Raw genomic sequence first — 21,203 nt, 5'->3', positions numbered from 1 at the left:
TTAAAGCGATATATATATATATCGTAACGTGTTTCGTTACCGAAGACGCCGTAGATCGTTAACTGGTTTATTGAACAATCTACAAATAACGGCTATAATTAATGATCACAATATTACGGGTTTCCACACTTTACAAACCCTACAACAAAATCTCTTAACACTGTCTTCACGTACTAATAACGTGGGAGCTATACAAGTCTCCCTGATATACACACTTCGAGTACAACTGTACTACAGCAATCACTATGTCTGGAAAGCACACAATAAGTCTTCCGCTCGCTGACTTCTTAGTTGTCGCACACTCGCAGGCTGCTATGTTTCAACTCATCATCACACTGCTGTGGGTCCGCTTATATAGCCTTGCGCTGTTGCTAGTGTGACGTGGCGTATAGCATAGGACGCTGTTGCTAGCGTGACATCACCGCTGTTGATTAGCATTGCGTAGTTGCCAGGTTACGGGGCTCGGCTATCTTCGGCTCCGCTCGGCTCTCTTCGGCTCCGCTCGTGACGTCACCGCGCGTTGCGCATTGCGGGGTTATTACTCGCCTATTACCGCGAGCGTTACGTTACCGCTGAGGGGTGGGAGGGGAGCGCTGACTCACCCACCGCGTCACTGCTGGTGTGGGGGGGGGGCTCAGATTTCGCAACATGTCACAATATATATATATATGGAAGTTTTCTTTTATATTCATGATGCTTCCTTTTTTGGCTTTCTCAATCACTTCCATGATTACTGTCATCGGTCCATACTGGTGGCATTTGTTTAGTATATGTTGGGCAAATGCCGATTCGTCTTTGTTTAGTCTTATGTTTCTTATGTGTTCTTTGTACCTTGTTATATTTCTACCAGTTTGGCTGAAGTATACTTTATGGGAGCTTTGGCAGAAACATGTAAGGGCATGAAGAATTGAAATAAGAAAAATCTTCACCAGTGACACTGGATGGAACTGTTTTATCTTTTTATAAACAGTACATTTCTTTCTCAGATTGAGTGAAACAGCCAGTCAGGTGGGCTGTACATTTTGAACCCTTTATATCTCCTTGTGATATTATGAGATGAAGTCTGTGTCATTCAGTGGAGAATGGTTGATGCTGCTTTGGTAGATTGTTAAGTCATGGTTTGACTGTACCTTGTCCGTTTGCTTTCTGATTGGCTGCAACACCGTTACCGTTGTTTCTACTGTTGGAGAGCTTATGGCAGGAGCTTCTAATCTGCTTGTTGACAACTGGTGTTAATCTTGTATGAAGCAAAAGAAACCCAAAGAATTACATTGACCAACATGTATTAACTGTTACTACATGTAATTCACAGGTCTGCATTATGTGTTGTCCTAATATTCTGGTATCAGGAAGAGTGAAGTATTCTCTCAGTTTGCAGAATTGTGTGGACTTAGCTTGTAATCAGTTTGGCTAATGAAATGGAGTTCAGGTTTTGTTGATAACGGAAGAAAAGGTTCTGTAAACATAACTGTTTTCAAGAGATTTGAGGCTTTTATGGTTGTGACTGTGTCGATTATTGTCTCCTGAGATGCGGCACCATTTAATTTGGTAGAATGTTACAAGTATACCTTGAAATTTAGTAGTGTTACATTCCAGAAGCCAGTGTGTGGTAAATAATCCATATGTAAATTAATGGACCAGAGACACGTCTAATCTAAAAGTTTGTAATGCAGTCAAAACATTTGTGTGTTTTAGGAACTTTGCCCCACGCGGTTCTCACTTTGAACATGGTCACCTTTCCTACCATCATGACACAGGTGAGTTGTTACAGACTTTGGTTCAAGCTGCTGATGGCTCAGGCCCACTTCCAGCTCCTTTTTTTCTTTCTCTTTGCTAGCCAGTTGAGGGCAGCATGTTCCTATGGAATGATGCTTTCTACCAGACTGTGCAGCATCACATATTACAGAATTACTAGGCTTCTGAACCTTTCTACAAATAAAGAATGAAAACTGGGCCTTCAAAATTCATAATAAGTTTTGGGCAGTTATAGCAAAGATTACATTTGGTTAACCCTTTCACTGCCAATTCCCTCAATAGAACTACCTTCAAGAAACAAGGCATGTGTATGTATGTGTGTAGAAATGGCTGTCGTCAAATAGCCACAGAAGTATTTAATTGAAAGACTGTTCTTACCTCTAAATATTGGTGTGTCAAATATAATACCATCTGTTGATAGAAGTACTGTACTAATTGATTAACAGGCTGATCTGTGGCTGTGTAGGGTTTAACACAAGTACCCCAAGTTAATCTAATCAGTATGTGTGATGTAGTGGATTTTGACTAAATGTCTGAAAACATGGTTCTTATATTGTTATCCTACAGATTGGAATGAAGTAGTTTATAATATAAGTCAGGATGCTTTGGGAAGAACTGAACAAGATTGCATGTTTTCCCCCCACCACTTTAAGAACATGCTGGGTTATTAGTCTTGTCTAAAACATCTCTGAGGGTACATTATGCCTTGAGCAGGCACCCTTATGGAAGAAAGCTCCCCGTATTTTCAATGAGATCTCTGGTATGGCAGTTTTGATTTCATTGTGCATTGTCTAGTAATTTTTAGCCTACTTCCCTAATTTTGAAAAAAAAAAATAAAAGGAAGCTTATGAGATCACCTTGCTGTTTGTGCATCCCCCCTCCTAATACTGGCTAGTTGTTGTGCCCCCCCCACCCGGTTTCCCCCCCTACATGGTCCATTTTGTAATCATCATCATCATCATCATCATCATCACTGGCATGACAGCCCTCTGTGAGCCCTGGCCTTCCTCAGGACTGCTCGCCATTCTTCTCTATTCGATGCTACATTCCTCCAGTTCTTTACACCCAAAATTCTTATGTCCTGCCACACACATTCTTCCCATTGTAACCTTGGTCTTCCCACTCTCCATTTTGTATCAAAGGAAAATAGGTAATGTCTTCTTCCCAGAACTTCTTGTAGTGCCATGGCATCATTTGTTGGAAATGCAATGTTGTAAAGTTGGGCCATGAATGCTTCGTTCCATGTCCAATCCAGTTCATTGCATAAGAATCATTCTACCATTTGACACTACACAGTCTTGAGCTGCTGATGGCGTCACTGAATAGGACTGGTCAAGACCCGACACTCAGTATCTCACTTAGTGCATTTCCATTGCTCATGAGTGTGTTGGCCATGACACCCAGCAGTGCTGGGCATGGTGTTAGACAGTAGAGCATGACATCTGGATACTTCATGACACTGTAGATACTGTATATTGTCATTGTTTCCACCATGAGGACTGGCTCCATGAAGATGACCTGGATTGCTTCTGTTCAGTGATATCCTCATCAAATATAAATAAATAATTAAAATGTGTTCCCTCAAATGCTTCATTTAATATGGTTACACCAGCTGGAATTTAAATAAAGAGTTAACAGTTTAGTTGTTTGTTTCAATTTATAATGGCCACTAGTGTAACCTTTGTTGTATGTATCAGATATAACCTTCAAATTTTGCACCATTATTGTGTCTGTTGTTAATGTGTGAAATAATGTCTCATAAAATTTTTAGATATGCTTGTATCACTGTACGGAGTTTTTAATGTCCGACTTAAGTGATTCTGTTCTTATCACCATGGGCGCCATAAGTTGAATATAGATTTTGTGTGGCAGGTTTTATGTTCTGCAAGAAAATTGCCTTCAAAATGCACCCAACCATGTACACTTCATTGTCCGATGGTTCTACATTTTAGGTCTTCATAAAATTGTTTAACAAGCAATTGTTGCTCTCTGTCTAATGTGTGATAGGTGGCTATGCAGTAGCTCACTGCTAAGGCTTGGATTCAGTTGTTAGTGACTCATTGGAGACTCACAGTGGCTGAAGTGGCACTGTAGCAGGGGTTTTTTTTTCTGAATTTCTGTGGTTTTCCCTTGCCAGTTATCATTCTACCATTTGTCCATACTCATCTATCACCATTTCATGAAGTGTGCAAAAGCCCTGACCAGGCAGTGCATCATCACATCCTTTGACTTATGTTAGGTGCTCGTCTCTGACCAGGCACTTTGCTAATTTTTAATGACATTCTGTTTGCCTAATATTTAAAAGTTCAGAGATATTTTTGGAAATTTAAATTTATGTTTTTATTTGAAGCTTCTTTTCCAGATTTTGTTTTGTCCACAGATGCAAATAGCTGGAGATACTGATGTGGCTCAACATTCCGTATTCCGTATTGAGGGGGTGGGTTCCCCGTGCACTTAGACCGGTTAGTGGTCCATTGTGCGTCCCCCTGTAATTTCTACTGTCTCCATACCCTACTGGTACTGGTGCTTACTATCAGCCTCTTTCTGCCAGCGAGGTTCCAACCTCCTCTGGCAGTGGTATCTAATAGTCCCTTTCTGTCAGAGAGGTCCCCCCTCCTCTGGTAGTGGTACCTAATACTTCCCCCATCTACCAGAGGAATTGGAAACTACTTGGGCGGGAAATGTTGCCTAATTTTGCTCAGGGGTGTCCTAGAGACATGAGGTTCTTTTACGTGCCGTAAATCTACGACACGGGACCCATGGCTTAAAGTCCCTCCCGGAGGACTTGTTCCCTGAATTTTTCCACCCTTAAAAATTCCACGACCTCCGCCGGTTTTGAACCCGCATACCTTGAGTCATGAGGTGGGAACATTACAATGTGGCTCTGCATACTCATGCTTATGTTGCTTTCGACTGTGTTCCAGGGCCACCACTGGGCCCCAGACCTACACACTATGCAGATCTGGACAGAGATGGACACCTGGTACGAGGATCATTCCGGGGGTATCACAGGGGTCGGGGAAGGATAATGCATGGTAAGTGAACATCAGAATGAGTGAAGTGTCCAGAAACCTGGTACACATGTAACCAGTTTCCAGTTTTTCTTCAGGTGTTTTTTTTTTTTTTTTATATACAAATATTCCATTAAGATCATGTCAAAACTGCTACACTGTTTCACTGTTCTAACTAATTTTAAAAACCATGCGCTGTGGTCTCCTTTTTAATTGAAATAAAAATTAATTTTATCTCATTTTCCATTAAGATTGTGTCAAAATTGTGTCGAAACTGCTGCACTGTTTCACTGTTCTAATTCATTTTAAAAACCACGCACTGTGGTCTTCTTTTTAATTAAAATGAGATAAAATTAATTTTTATTTTAATAAAAAGAAGACCACAGTGCGTGGTTTTTAAAATGAATTAGAACAGTGAAGTAGTGTAGCAGTTTCGACACAATTTTGACACAATCTTAATGGAATATCTGTAAAAAAAACACCTGAAGATGGTCATTTGAGGCCGAAACATGTTGTGTTAGCGTATTGAAGTGAAAAATAAAAGGTGTTGCAATTTGGACGGATTATAGACAAATGGACGCTAATGTAGTCACTGTGTTTACTGAGCTGCCCTGACTGCATCAAAGGGCATAACATATTTCTAGAGTTGTGGTGACATGTGATCATGTGGGTGTCCTGTTCTGTTACACGACGAAGTGTGATTGTGTCTTACTGCTGCCGTATTGACACTTCCTATTATTGTTTTAGGTGGGTATCGTGGGACTCACATTCATCATCAGCCTCTACCACCGGGACTTAGCCGAGGAAGTATCCATAATGGGAACCAGGCAGGGTGAGTTTCTACAAGAATTTTATATGACATGTAAATGTGAGGCTTGCAATTTAGGAATTGTTTTGGGTAAAAGATTAGCCAAGGGTACTGAGGCAGGCAACCCAGTGATGTACCAGTCAGTGGAGGCCCTCTTCAAAGAACTTTCTGGCTTGCTGGTAGAATAGTTGTAACTTTAATGTCTTTTTGCAACCCAAATCCATGGCTCTTTAGTGCATTCATAAGGGTTCTGAATACTAGGAAATCACACAGTGACAGATTGCCATTGCCATTGCATGGAGTGTAGGGTGTCATGGTCAGCATGGGCCATGTGGAGATGGATGTTGTCATGCAACATAGTGACACCCTGCTTCAAGCTGACCCTGAATCTAGATAAAATAAAGGTAATAAAATTTATAACAGAAGATTCAGTATGGTATCCATTAAGTATTGGACATAGTGATAAATATACAGAGTAGGCAGTAAACACAAAATTCCTTGGCTTACAAATTGATAATCATTTAAACTGAAGAAACCATATCAGTCATTTGGTTTCAAAGAATAATGAAGCATATTACGCGGTTAGATCGATGTTGCATATAAGCAGAACTGACACACTCAGATCAGTGTATGTTGCTTTCACTTTTTAACCCTTCACCACTGCAGGACATCTAATTTCCTGCTCACTCCTTGGGCCAGAGGATATTAAACATAAAGCAGAGAATGCAACGTTTCACTTAAAGTGTAATAAATCAGGAAAAACTGGAGTTCTGTTTTTCAGATTTTCACACTACATTCAGAAATGTATGTAGAATTGTAGTATTGATCGAAACTACTTTAAAATTATGTTTGGCACAGTAAGCTTATAAGAATTATGAACAAGAGTATTGTATTCAGCTGGGTGTTGTAGTCTCAAAAACATTTGCTGCAGAGTCCCATGCCATATGTGTCACACCAGTACACAGTGTCCTTCCCACGCTTCTGACACACAACATACCATTTCTGCAGTCTTGATTTCTTTGCAGGTGGAGCAATCTTGCTTATAAGATGTCATTCTGTTAGGCAGAGGACTGTGTTGTCTGACATACGAAGGGGGACCCAAAAATAACTGGAAACGACCTGTTGCGCGCTTATGCTTTGTAGTTACAAGTTGTGCTGCTAGGTGGTGTTAGCTGGGGCCCCCCCGCGACTGTTAGTGAGCTGGCGTCAGTCTGAGTTAAGTGGTTTGTCTGTGGTGCTCTGTTGTGTGCGTTCCTGTTTCAACCCTTTGGTGATTAGTGAGATGGCCGACCAGAAGGAACAAAGAGTGTGCGTGAAATTTTGCTTTCTGTTAGGGAAAACTGCACTTCACTCTTCAAGTCGCGGCAAACATTCACGCGGTTTTCTCTTTGGTCATCTCCGAGCAAGCGAGGAACAAATTTTGCAGACACCCGTCTCATGTGCAAACCTTCGGTTAAAATTCGCTGGACCGTGCTCCATGAGATGTTCGTTTCCTCAGAAAGTTGGTCAATGGTCTTTCGATGATCTTCATCAATTTCACGCACACTCTTTGTTCCTTCTGGTCGGCCATCTCACTAATCGCCAAAGGGTTGAAACAGGAACGCACACAACAGAGCACCACAGACAAACCACTTAACTCAGACTGACGCCAGCTCACTAACAGTCGCGGGAGACCCCCAGCTAACACCACCTAGCAGTACAACTCGTAACTACAAAGCATGCGTGCGCAACAGGTCGTTTCCGGTTATTTTTGGGTCCCCCCTCGTATGTTGACTTGGCACTCTGTATTTTACAACATTCTCATATTTAGCAAAAAGTCCCTCAATTAACTGAATTCTGAATGACAGTTGATCTATTCTTTTGCCTGTGTTACTCCTGTATTTTATCATCGCATTCAGAATTGAGGTGTTCAAGAGCATGTGAAATAGCTTCATGTACCATTTATTCATTTGCTTCCTCTCAGTCAAGTAAGAATGAAGCAGCTGGTCCTTCAAATAGACCCATATCATTGATTTGTTGTAAGCTAACACCAAAATGGGTTTGACCACTTCCTTGCCTCTAATTAGAACGGTCCTGATGTCATGACTGTGATAGGTTGAGATGATAGTCATGATTTTTTTGTCGCTCCATTTTATGACAGAAGCAGATCCAGAATGGTGTACTATGATTTTACCTTTTTTTTAGTAGTTTTTCACTTTTCTTGACACATTCTTATAGTTCATGTTAAAAGTCCCAACACTGTCTTTTGTGTGATTTTCAGTATCTTGGCTAAAGATGGTGAATTATAGAAATTATCCATCCACACAGTTCTGCCTTGTTTCAGCATAGGTTCTACCAGTTTCAGAACAATTACTGTTTTACTGGTGTCAGCTCTGATCAAGGAGGAGTCAAGTTTTATATCCTTGCCTATATATACAGAGAAGGCCCATAAATCTGTGGTGGAGTCATACAGCTTGTTAAGTTTTAATTCCAAATTTGGATTCTTTGAGAGGGAGGTACTGTTTGAAAGACAGATGGCCTATCCAAAGCGCCAGTGTTTTGTCAATTAAAATGTCCTGGTTTGGGATATATAGTTCTTGAAAATTGTTGATTCAGATGTAAAATTACTGGAAAAATTTGTAAAGTTACTGATGGTTTCATTGTCAGCAAAATGCAAAAATTTACATATTAGGTCCAATCTCTCTCATGTTATAATGTCTCTAAATCCTGGTGTGGAAATTACTCTGTTTGTAAAATATGATGTGAGAGTAGGTTTCTCAATAATGCCTATAAAAATAAACCCAGTACAATATAAATTTCACCCTCTCACAAGTTTCGATGCCCTAGCAGGCAACCTGAATGATGGTTCAGACCTGCGTATTAACTGCTCTACATATCTGATTGTTTCTTTAACAGTGGTGTCATTTAGTTCTTTGCTGAAAAACAATTAAAAAAATGTCCACAATTTCCATAATATGTTTTGCAGCACCTTGAGGTCTAACACTGCCCCGTGAAATTTTCCCTTTGTCCCTTACAGTGTTCCATATTCTCCCAAATTAAATCTTGAGTAGCAGTGTCATCATCTTCTTCACTACTGTCACCACAGTATCAAGCAAGGCACAATCTTCCAAGTCATTTTCGGTGTCAAAATCTAAAGCTGACAAACTTTGTTCAGATTCACTTTGAAGTAAATATTGTAATTCATAATCACGCAATACAGCTGAACGCTTCTTGCTTGTGCTAGCCATTGCTGCTACCGGCAAACTGCAGGGTGCTATTAATGGAACAAAAGGGAATGTACAAAGAGGCATTAAAACTGTTTATCATGTCGTACATATCAGTCATAACACACTTCTTTTAAGGTCAACATCATGTATCCTATTAGTCGCAGATTCTACGTGTGGTTTCTCGTGATTACAAATTCCAATCTGGAAGCAGCACTTGTCAGATTCTGCTTGAAGAAAATCTACTTCTGATTCGATCAACACATGGACAGCACACACTATCGGTCTAACATATTTAGTTCATAAGAATCCCGCAAGGTGGAGAGAGGTTTGTACAGTAATAGAGTGCACTACCTGGTTAGGTACAACACTTTTCAAAGACTTCAAATGTAATACAAATACCACGGGAAGTTCATAGTGGGACAGTGGATCTATTAAATGATATCCTTCAATTTCCTCTTTATAATTTCATGCCAAAAGAAGTACTTTACATGAAAAACAACAGTTCAAAATAAGAGCTGAAGCTTACCGCTGCACTACGCGTGCCAGGTACAGATTATGACGACATGTGACAAACTGCTGGTGTGCCACGTATGGTCTATGGTGTTGAAGGGTTAATGAAGTATAGAATAATTTTGTGGGGTAATTCATCTGATGGCAAAAAGGTGTTTACACTGTAAAATAAAATAGACTCATGATGGACGTCAGATCCCATTAATTATTGTAGAGGTCTATTTATGAGACTAGAGATCTTAAATCTTTCGTGTAAATACATATTTCTATTAACAGACTTCATTACAAATAATGAAGAACATTTTCAGACCAATGCAGATGTATAATGTTAACACAAGACACAAGCACTATCCCCATAAATCAGCTGCTAACCTCTTGTGCATTCAGAAAAGTGCATATTATGGTGGTATCAGATTTTTCAGTAATCTGCCATCTGATCTCAAAAGTCAAAGAAGCACTATTTAAAATAGCACTGAAATGGTACTTAAACCCTCATTCCCTTGGACAGTTGCATGATAGAATCATTCCTTTATTTATGTTATTGTTATGAATTAAGATTGAAGGAAATTGTCTCTGTGCAAATAAACACAGTTGCATAATCAATAACATCAAATTCATTTCTAAGGTACTTAAGAAGATATGAAATAGACACTAACAGAACCTTAGTCAAGAATCAGTGAAGGTATGGTGTCACAAAGAATGTGTCTTTTGTGCATGCACTGTATGTGACGTTAGGTACAAACATTATGGTTGTGCAGTAATCACTTCCTGAAATGAGAAATTAAGAATATCGATTGTTATTTGACAAAATTCACACAGCAGTGATATATAAGTTGTGGAAGGTCAGATATTTTTATATTAAATGTGATTGATTATATACTAAGTGTGTAAAGGTAATATGTTTATATTGTGCTTTGGCTATGACCAAGAATATTCACCAAATATGGGATTATGTTATGTGCAAGAACAATAAAATAATTGTTTTACTGACAATGGTGATGCTTATCTCTGTACTCCAAAAGATACTTATTTTTTCCTTTTTTTATTTACATGTCAAAGTAAATGAGGATATTACTAATCAATGAATTTGTCTGTCTCTGTTTGCAGAACAATAGATGATCCCTTGGAGGCATTTGAGCGTATGCTGAGGGAAAAGGATGAACGTGATCATAAGTTGAGGCGTAGCAGGCGTTCTCGTTCACCCTTTTCATACTCTCCGCGGTCTCGGTCACGTAGCTCAAGTTCACGTTCTTACACGCGTTCCCGGTCAAGGTCAAGAACAAGGTCGAGAACTCGGTCTAGAACGAGGACCCCAAGGTCTCGCACTCCAAGGTCCAGGACACCACGGAAGCGATCCCGAACCCGAACAAGAACAAGATCACGTTCCAGGTCCTTCACTATTAGCAGGTGTGTAAAGTTATCACACTGCAGATCTCTGTGTTTCGCAGCAAATGAAGTAATGAGTAGTGTTGTAATAATGTGAACATGCCNTGGGGGCGATACGTTCCTCCGAAACGTCGGTTAACACCACATATACACGGTGCCAAATCCCAGAAGACTGCTTTCTTCATAGTCACCGCCGTGAAAGCCTCAAATCTTACATGCCATGCTTTTATCATGGTAACTCGTTTTGGTATTCTCCTGCCTTTTTGTTGAAGGCAGATTCTTGCCCTTGAAATTAATGCACTTTTCTTATGAAGTCTACTTTTCCTTATTGATGGAAAACTTTAAATGTTTGAGTTTGTGATCATTAATATTCAGTTAACATTAGGAGAAAATGGTACCAGTTTGTGTTATGTAAATAGTTGGTATGTGCAAGAATAGTTCGGAAGATTTTTGAAGACGTTCAAGAACTTACATGAGAACAAGAATTTTCTCTAATATATCAGGTTTTACACCACAGTCACAATTTGCAACATGGCCACTTTTCACTAGACACTAAAGTGTACATCTTACCCTTTTTGATATTAGATCCTTTATCAGTAAAGAATTTTCATTAATTGTGCTTAAGAAAATTCTAGGAGCACCATGGATATAAAGATGGAGTGAGAGAGGGAGAGATATGTTACATACATGGTTCCCATTCCATTTTGGGGCTCCTTGATGTGGAAACTCTGTCTTGAAAACTAGTGACCAGACATTACTGTTCCCAAGAACAGCATATTACAAGAATATAACACTATAGTACAGGTTGTCTACAATGAAACGCCTTGATTTTATCATATTCTCAGGAAGTAAGGAAAGTCGAAGTTCTAACACTTTACTTCCCCCCCCCCTCGCACTACAGCCCCAGTGGGCCTAGGCCTACCTCCATGAACTCTGTTCACGGCCTAACACTTTAGTGGCATAAATTCTGTTCTTCACAAAGCCCCACAAAAAGAAATCAACTGCTTGATGTCAGGCGAACTTGGATGCCAATCTGTTAGGCCATCTCATCCGATCCAGCTGTCTGGAAATGTTGCATTCAAAGCTCACTACACATCCAGTGACCAGTGGGGTGGAGCCCCATCTTGTTGAAAAAAAGACATTTGGCTGTAGGTGTTCCAGTTGAGGAAGGGTGTAGAACTGCAGTGTGTCCAGGTGTAAGCTACCTGTGACAGTCTTCTCCACAAAGAAGAATGGTCTGATAATCATGTTTGACATGATGCCACAAGAGATGTTCACTTTCGGGCCGTCTCGCCCATGTTCCATGATGCTGTGCAGTTGCTTTGATCCAAATATCTGAACATTATGCGTGTTTACAGGACCAGAGACATGAAAAGTGGCCTCGTTGGAAACATGATGATTGTCAGAAAGTTAGGGGTCTCTGCTGATACATCAGTCATGTCACGGGCAAAATTGTGTTGCCATGGGTTGGTCTCTGGTTTGAGTTCCTGCAGAATCTGCACCTTGTATGCATAGAGAGACAACTGCTTTTGGAGAACCTTATGCACAATTGCTTGTGGTCTCTGCAACTTTCTGATAAACATGATTAAACTCCCTTTGCATCCTCACAGTGGACTTAAACTCAGAAAGCCACACAGCAACTCACACCTTCTTCTGAGCTGACGCCACCTTTGTGTGAAATGACAACACCCCATTGGTGACCCGTGAAGTAGCCTAAAAATTTAGGCAGGAATTTGAACTCCTGTAGTACACAGGAGACCCTTAACACACACACACACACAAAAAAGCATTTGCTTATTTTTAAAACATCTTCAAAATCAGGGTGTTTTCATTGTAGACAGCCTGTACTTAGTTGCAATGTCTCACATTGTTCATAAATAAAGTGAAAGCATTATAAAATTTCAGCAAATACAAAATAAGAAAAAGTTAATGTGTTCCATCAGGATCCCAAGATTGAGGGATCAATGTTGACTTGTATCATATTTCTTTTTCTGAAATGAATGTATAACGGGTTGGCCCTCCTGGCCCCTGCACCACGACCACAGTGATCTGTTGTGCCTAATTTTTCTGAAATGGAATATATTACGATTTCAGTGCTCATCGTTACATTTAGATATGTCTGAAATGCCCTATCCATCTGCACATGGCATTCCACCCACTGTTGACATTGCTTGTTTTAGGTCTCGGTCTCGTTCGTTTTCACGATCACCTACACCCCGACCACATTCCCCACGTAGTGGTAGAGATTATTCTCCAAGACGCAGGGTATCTCCACGTTACCGTACTCCACCCAGATCTCCTCCAAGGTAAGGAGTTCTTATGGTTCCATCAATCTTATTAAAAGGAGAAATTTATTTTATTTAAATGTTTAATCAGGAGCCAGGATAGCACAGTCAGTATAGTGACTTTCTACAGGCTGGAGGACTGAGGGGTCAGAGTTGAGGCCCAGTAGAATCAGAAATTTTCTCTACATTGTCCAGACCAGCTTTGGGCCCCACACATCCTCATATCCAGTGGGTACCAGGGACTCTTTCCCAGAGGATAAAACAGCTGGGGCATGAAGTTGATAACTCCCTCCAACTAGTGCCGAGGCCAAGAAAACTTGGATCTAAACGTTCACTCTCCCATCTTCATGTTATAGTGCTTAATTGGTTGAGCAGAGGGACAGCTTTACTTTACTTTTTAAAAGTGAAATTCTTGCAATAAGTTTTGAGTCACTAAGTAAATAAAGTGAATAGTTCCATTTCATATGTACTGCAACTTTGAAATATTTTGGGAATTTGTTGTTGAGTTTTGAGATTTTCAATTCTTTATCCCCTACAACATGCCAAAAAGGATGCATGTAGAACTGCAGGTGTTCATGTCCAGACATCCACGTGTCAACTGCAGAACTGCTGAGTGGATGGCTATGAATTTGGATAAGAACATGTAACATCGGAGGTCACCCCAAATTTTTTAATTTAATTTTTTGTTTCCTGCAACTGGTAATTACAGTTTGGCAGATGCGCAGACTTATGAGGTGGAAATGACACTTGAAGTCCAGTAACAGTGGTATCCATGGCAATTAACCATAGCAGCAGTGGGAGCTGTTACAATGATGATAACCACAGTAACAAATTTTAGAGCCACAAGAAATATAGACACATTTGAATGCTGTAAAAGTTTGTGTTTGGTGTGATTTGTATGCAGGGCAGTTGTGGTCCTAGTGTTGTATGCAGTCAGTCAGTTCTGAGAGATGTTTCGGTCAGATACTGCGCATGCGCGTACCAGCGCACATATCTATTACCTTGCCATGTGAATGCTTAATTTATGAATATCTATACATACAAATCACATAAGAACATGTCATTTTTATTGTAATTTATGTAAATTTTTGTGCTTATTTTGTCTGTGTATGTGTTATATGTGCATTAATATGCATATGTAAGGTAAACTGTGTCCAGTATTATAGGGTAAATAGGTTTTGTTCATAACTGAGGTATTCACATATTGATAATTACACATTATGTCTTATGGGAAGAAGTTATGTTTCACCTCAAGGACAACTTGACACAAATGGTGCTTTGGACCATTCAGAAGTCAAGGATCATGTGTATATGTTCTCTATGTCAAGCAAAAAGTTAGGAGAGCTCTTATGTGTACATCCTGTTTGAATTACTAATGCCAGTTTTGCTAAGAGCTGTTGTGATTTTCCCATGAGTAAGATGGGCGTAGATGAAAGATAACAGTGCAGAAGAATTGAATGAATCGGCTGATCATGGAAACTGTCATGGTAGTGCTTATCATTTGTATTTGGGAGGTGGTGTGTTTGAATCTTAGCTGGGACACCAGCTAGCCTTTTGAGAAGTGTTCAATTTGAATCTCAGCTTGGGCACTGGCTATCTTGACTAAGGTTTTTTGTGTACTGATTTGGATTCTTTGAGTTTAATTCGCCATTTTTTTGTCGAGAAGGCGACTTTGTTTACAGCTAATTGTAGATTTCTAGTTGAGCTTTCAACAGTCTCTTTTCAATTCATAATTTTTCAGTTGCCCTATCTTTTGATGCTGTATAGTGTGGGTACTGACAGTGCCATAAAATAATGCACAGAAAGTATACCTCAATTATAAAAAGTTCATTATTGTTTTAAACTTCCTTTGTGAAATCCACTTCATTCCATTTCAGTGTTCTGTATGACGTGATTCTCTTTAATTTTATTTCAGGAATGTATATGTATTGTTTTTAAAATAATAATAAAAGAAATGTTGTTAAAGATTTATGTTTTGTCTGGGGCCATAAAAGCTGGACAGCTATGTAAGGACTGAGGAGCGAGCCATTATCTTAATGTCTCATGTTATGTGATTAGCAGATATCAGCGTCCATACAAAGAAGTGCGCCCAGAGTTTGAGCCTGCCCCGTATTATGAGCCCCCCGAATTCCAGTATACTGGTCGAGGGGGTGGTAGGGGACGTGGTGGTCGTTTTGGACAACGGAAGGACTATGGTGCCGGTGGTGGAGGAGGAAAAGATTATTATGAAGAGAGCTTCTCTGGCAGCAGGTACATGACCTTACAGTACATAAATGTCCGATTACTTGTTTTATTCACTCTGCCAGGCGCTTTTGAAAACTTGGATTTTGTTGTGTGTGGAGCTCAGAAGTTAATTGTTTTTGAGGGTGTCACTTGAATAGCTTGCGGGGGTAATTCTGAGGGTGACACAAGTTAATTGTAATCTGATGTTTTGAACTAATTAGTGATTCTCTCATATGCTGGTAAATGGGCTGGAATATCAAAGAATTTTATTGGTGACGTGGAACAGAACCCAAGGCTGTAGAATGGAAGGTTTATGTTTCCTATCTGTGGCTGCACTATGTCATATGATATCTACATTGTGCCATCCCCTGTGGCATATGATATTTGTACTGTCACATCTGATGCCTTGCTGTGCCATCTTGCAATGTGTGTATTCCGTCTGTCTCGCTGTGACATAATATCTGCATTGTCCCATGCAATGTCTGCACCATACCATCCGGCAGCTGATCTGCTGTGTCTGTGATGTATCATGGGATATCTCTGTACCCTGCAGTGATGTCTCCTGAGGGAATTTCATCACAGTTGAAATCATTTTCCCATTTTTGCTGATTTGATGTTAAGTTCAAAATAGCAACATGTTAGAGATGGAACTGAACACAGGTCTTCAGGATGTATCCTGAGTCATGAATATTTTTGTAATTTATTTTAAATTTGAGGTACTTACAGCAGTGGCAATGAAGGTTACTGCCTTCTGGGATATGATACTATGTAGTCTGGTAGACAGGCACTAACATTTTGGAGGAACATTCTGCCTCCATTTTCAGGATAAAAGAGTAAGCCATGTTTACCTTGTGGGCATAGCTGTTGACATACGTCTTCAGAAAATGAGGACTACTTGCAGAGGAGATGTGTCATATGTTCCACTAACTCACTGTGGTCATCGGCTGACTTCTGTATGGTAGGCTCTTCAGAAGGGCAGTGATGTATTTGTAGTTGACTGTGTCAGGAATGACCATTATGTTGCCCTTGGCAGCTGAAAAGATCATGAGATCAGGATTGGACTGGAGAAACTACCATTCTGACTGGCAGATTGTCCCTGGGCCTACCGGACTCTTTCATAACCTGACAGTTTCGTGTTATTTACGTTGAGTTTTCCTATCCATTGCTTCATTTATCCACCATTTGCCTTTTCCAGTTTGCGTTTGTATTCTCGTAAAGCACTGCATCCCAACAAGGAGCATAGAATGTTGGATCTTGTTACAGTTGGGCTTGTGTTTTTGGAGTTCTAAAGCTTTTAAATTTAATGTGATCTTGAAGCAGGAGTCCATTGAATTGCGTAGAACCTGGGTAGTGGTATGTGGAGGGAGAAGAAATTGAGTTTGAGTGAATTTTTACATTTCAGTTACATAAAATCAACTGTCCATGTTTTCAAAGGCACTGACAGGGATGCTTCATTGTAGCCCAGAGGTATGACTGTGGACTGTGGGCATGAATAGCTCACTGCAAGAAAGTGGGTGTCTTTTCTTGAGGGTAAAACTGTTCTGCTGTGGATTCATGCTTTTAACTTCAGTATATATTTTGGTAGTTTGTATTAGATTGCTAAGGGATGGTTATGTAAGTTGTGATAAGAGTGTTTCATGACAAACTCTACGTGCATTAGGGCCGTGTCAGTTGTTACGAATGTGGCACAGTGATCACGTTAACATCAGTTGCCATAGCCATATCTCTGGTCATGTTCGCTTGTAATGTTTTGACACCATAACTGTTACTGGTGTATTTTAATGCAAATGTATTTTTGTAGTTTGACAATGTAGTGAAGAAACAGTTTATGGAAAGATGCTGTTACATTTCATTTCGTAGTCAGAAGAGAATAGAGATACTGTTGTCTGTGTGTTGTGTTCTCAGTTGAAATGTTGAATATGATCTGTTTACATTGTGTTATGTATAAGAACTTCACAGCTCTCTGACAGCCGAAGCTAATCCAATTACGTGAAGTAAGAACATGAATGAAGCAGTGCAGTTTTTATACATACATCCAAATATTGTATGATTTATCAAAGATATTCGTATATCATATCAGTAATGATGGGACCTTTGTCATGTTACTGTCAGTAGTGTTTTTGAAACTATTTAATCTGTTGGAATTGCCTGGTGGTCTAATTGCTTAAAGGTTTGCAAGAGTGTTCAGTTTATTATTAGAATATTATGTCAGGCATTGCCCATTATCTGGAGTATATTTAACATGCCTAACATTTTGGAAACAGCCTGTTTGCATCATCACATGTAATGGGTAAAGGATTGTGCTTAGTTGGGTCTCAATTAATGGACAGTACAGCAGTTATGACTGGCCCTTCATAATGGGCATAACTGAATACAGTGTCCTGTCATATGCCTGCCAAAAATGGTTCCATTTTCCAAAATGTTATATAAATTATACTGCAGAAAATGGACAATATCCAGCATAACATGGAATATCTTATGTTTACCATTTCAGACAAGATAACTTTATTCATTGCAGAGTATTGCACCATGCAGGAGTAGTAAAAATTACTGACATTTAGGAGAAACTGGCTGCCTTCAGCTTTAAGGCCAGAATAGCCTTAGGTATTTTTTTCATCCTTGTGTGATTTTAATTTGAAGCAAAAAAAGATATATATACACTAAAAGACAGTAATAATAAGCATTTTAACTCAAACCTTGCATCATACTTGGTAATCATCAGTGAAAGGCTCTTCTCTTATAGAAAGAGGTGAGAATACTAGTGAGTGTCTGAAGATTGCATTGACCCTGAAGAAGAGGGTCAACGCAAAGAAATTTCTTCTTAAATGTCCTTAATTTATCTCTTTTGATGCATGGCAATATTCATTGAGACCATGATGAATGTGAATCACTGAAATCCACGCATTTCATAACATTAAGTTTATCATTTATTGATTGCATGTCTGGGACTGATTGTGAATTGCGATTTTCGCTTGCCTGTCAGATACACATTTACGTAAAGAGGTAGTTACCCTGTTAATAACACCTATCACCCACTCTGTAACTTTGGCTTTTGGGGGTACGGCCACATTGTGTGTGGAAGCTGTGTCGCCATTCTTTTAGGTGAATGAGGCAAAGGATGGTGTATTGTTATGGCCTGATACTGCGGTGGAGTAAGGGGGTTGTATTATACACTGTGGTTAAACACTGAAAGCAGAAGTTACAGTAATACAGTGTAGTCTGCAAAAGCCTAAGGAGAAGATAACATTAGCCCAAATCATAATTTTTTAAAATAGCAAAACAGTGTGTCCACAGGTGATTGCCTTCAAGGCATACTATTCGTTGCAAGTCCTAAGGATAGATGTGTTCTGGTCTAGTTGTTTGAAGCTCTGCAGGGGCTCAGACTTTATTGTAAATTTCATACATTGAAATTGAATATCAGGGCCTGTGATTCCAAATGCATCTGAACACAGTGTTACATAGCGATCTCCACCATCTTGATATCTCATACCCTGTTGAAGCTGATTGTGGTATCTAAAGTGATCAGAAACCGCACTGTGTTGTTGATATAACATTATTGTAAACTGGTGACATGAGTCTTTGTTCACACTTTATTTTGTCATATTTTTAATACAGTTGCATAGAGATTTTAATTAAGGAAATTTGGATTTTGAGATTGTAAACATTTGGGTGAACAGTGATAATATTTCTAATTCGTAGGTTCACAAGATAAGATTGTTTCTGCTGTAATTGCACAGTCACTTGTTTTCATCTTCTTATATATATATATATATTGATGCTGTACTCTGATTTTCATTTTGCTTATTGAACTCAACCGTTTGACCATACAAATATGTGTCTTGAAATTATCGGCCCTCAGTCAGCATGTGCTAGTCCATAGTCGAAGCACAGTTTAAATTTCTGTGAACTTTGCGTTTTTGTTAAGAAGATACTGATGTTTCGCACATGGCTTTACAGCTACACAAGCTTTATAGCATGAGGTTTGTGTGGGTACACATCCTCCCTTGCTGCATAGATTGAAACCTGATATAATTGTGATTTATTAAAACTATGATACGTCGGGCAATCCAAAAGTTACCGAAATTTGAATTTTGCGTGCATGAGTACAGTGAAATACCACTAAGTGTCTCCTCACACATCCTTCTTGAATCAGTGTGGCAAGCAGTGTCGAGTTGAGTGGTTGAGTTTATTGTTGGTAAACGTATTTCCATTGTTGTGTTTCCGTGAGTTTGCGGTTTTGCAATAGCTGACCTGAGAGAGCAGCGTGTCTGTATAAAGTTTTGTTTCACACTTGGGGAAAACCGCTGCAGAAACGCACCAAATGTTGAAGCAAGCTTTTGGTGAAAACAGTTTAGGCCACACACAAACTTCAACTGGTATAAACGTTTTAAAAATGGCCGAACATTGACTGATGATGACGATTGTTCGGGACGGCCGTCAACGGGCAAAACACCAGAAAATACAAGGTGTGGCAATAAAGAACCCGGATTACTTTTATGACTCATTTCCGGCCACGTCATTGACGAAGAGGAGGGTAGGGCATTGACCCTTGGACTTCCCTCTACCGTCACACAAAGTTTCATTCACGTGCATCGGTTAGTCTGGCCGCGACCATTGTTAGAAGCGGATCGTGTTTCTGAGCTCCGTCGGAATAATGCTGAGTGCTAATGCAGAACAACGTGCTAACATCAAATTCCTCACAAAACTTGGAAAATCTGCCACTGAAACTTACAATTTGTTGACAGAAGTATATGGTGATCAGTGTCTATCTCGCACGCAAGTTTTCGAGTGGTTTAAGAAGTTTATGGAGGGTAGGAAAAACGTCGGGAACGATCCAAAATCGGGCCGTCCTCCCACTGCGAAAACTCCAGAGAATGTGGAGAAGGTCGCTAGAATTGTTCGAAGAGATCGTCGACTGAGCATTCGAGCAATTTCTGAACTTACGAACATCAATAAGGAAAGTGTTAGACAGATTTTGCACGACGATCTGGGCATGAAAAAGGTGTGTGCTAAAGTGGTGCCAAAAATCCTTACCCCCCAGCAAAAGGAACATCGAGTGAATTGCTGTGTTGACACTCTTGAAAACATTGAAAATGATCCTGATTTCTTCCAAAACGTAATTACGTGTGACGAAACTTGGATTCTTCAATATGATCCAGAGACTAAGCGACAATCCATGCATTGGAAGAGCCCCAAATCCCCTAGGAAGAAGAAAGCGCGCATGAGCAAGTCCAAATTCAAAGCAATGATGATTGTTTTTTTCGATATCCGGGGGGTAATCTACATTGATTGGGTGCCTGAAGGTCAGACTGTCAATCAGGTTTATTATAAAAATGTTTTGACGTACCTCCGTGAACGTGTGCGACGAAGGAGACCAGACATGTGGAAGAATGCCTCATGGGTTCTTCATCACGACAACGCGCCAGCACACAACGCGCTATCTGTGAAGAGGTATTTGGCAAAAAACAACATTCCAGTGATGGAACATCCACCGTATTCTCCGGACCTAGCACCGTGCGACTTTTTTCTCTTCCCAAAAATCAAGTCTGCGCTGAAAGGGACCAGGTTCGAGTCCGTGGATGCAGTGAAAGCAAAAGCGACGCAACTCTTGAAGAGCATAACACAAGATGACCTGCAGCACTGCTTCCAACAGTGGAAAATTCGCATGGAGCGGTGTAGGGATCGGGGAGGGGACTACATTGAAGGGGATAACATTTCGACTGTCTGATTTTTTTTTAATAAAGGGTTAGAGCATGAATCCGGTTTCTTTATTGCCACACCTTGTATCACGAAAGTTAGGGATCTGACTGTGCAAGATCGTAGACTGACCATCCAAGCCCTCTGTAACACCTCGGGACTAAGTTATGGTACATGGCAACGTTTGTCAGAGGAACTGAACATGAGGAGGATTGCAGCGAAGTTTGTGCCGTGACTGCTGCGAAATGAACAGAAGCAGCATCGCTTGGAAGACTGCAGGGAACTTCAGCAGCAGCTTCAAGAGGATCCAAACTTTCTTTCG

At 40.0% G+C, this 21,203-nt stretch overlaps 1 protein-coding gene across 5 annotated transcripts in view; it reads left to right on the top strand.

The window, feature by feature from the left end:
* The window catches only part of LOC111875389 (E3 ubiquitin-protein ligase RBBP6), a 90,498-nt gene that overhangs the window by 38,222 nt on the left and 31,073 nt on the right, over nt 1-21,203 (top strand). For 4 of the 5 annotated variants that reach the window (XM_023871608.2, XM_023871611.2, XM_023871609.2 and 1 more), the window contains 6 exons: nt 1,696-1,757; nt 4,680-4,790; nt 5,514-5,598; nt 10,398-10,697; nt 12,857-12,982; nt 15,020-15,211. In XM_023871608.2, coding sequence (XP_023727376.1) covers nt 1,696-1,757; nt 4,680-4,790; nt 5,514-5,598; nt 10,398-10,697; nt 12,857-12,982; nt 15,020-15,211 — 876 coding nt within the window. The remainder of the gene's footprint in view (nt 1-1,695; nt 1,758-4,679; nt 4,791-5,513; nt 5,599-10,397; nt 10,698-12,856; nt 12,983-15,019; nt 15,212-21,203) is intronic. The other variant, XM_023871610.2, reaches the window with a different exon arrangement.

The sequence above is a fragment of the Cryptotermes secundus genome, unplaced genomic scaffold (assembly GCF_002891405.2).
Source record: "Cryptotermes secundus unplaced genomic scaffold, Csec_1.0 scaffold15, whole genome shotgun sequence".
NCBI classification, from domain to species: domain Eukaryota; kingdom Metazoa; phylum Arthropoda; class Insecta; order Blattodea; family Kalotermitidae; genus Cryptotermes; species Cryptotermes secundus.
Note: the sequence above shows the minus strand (reverse complement) of the source record. Positions and strands in the feature narration are given on the sequence as shown.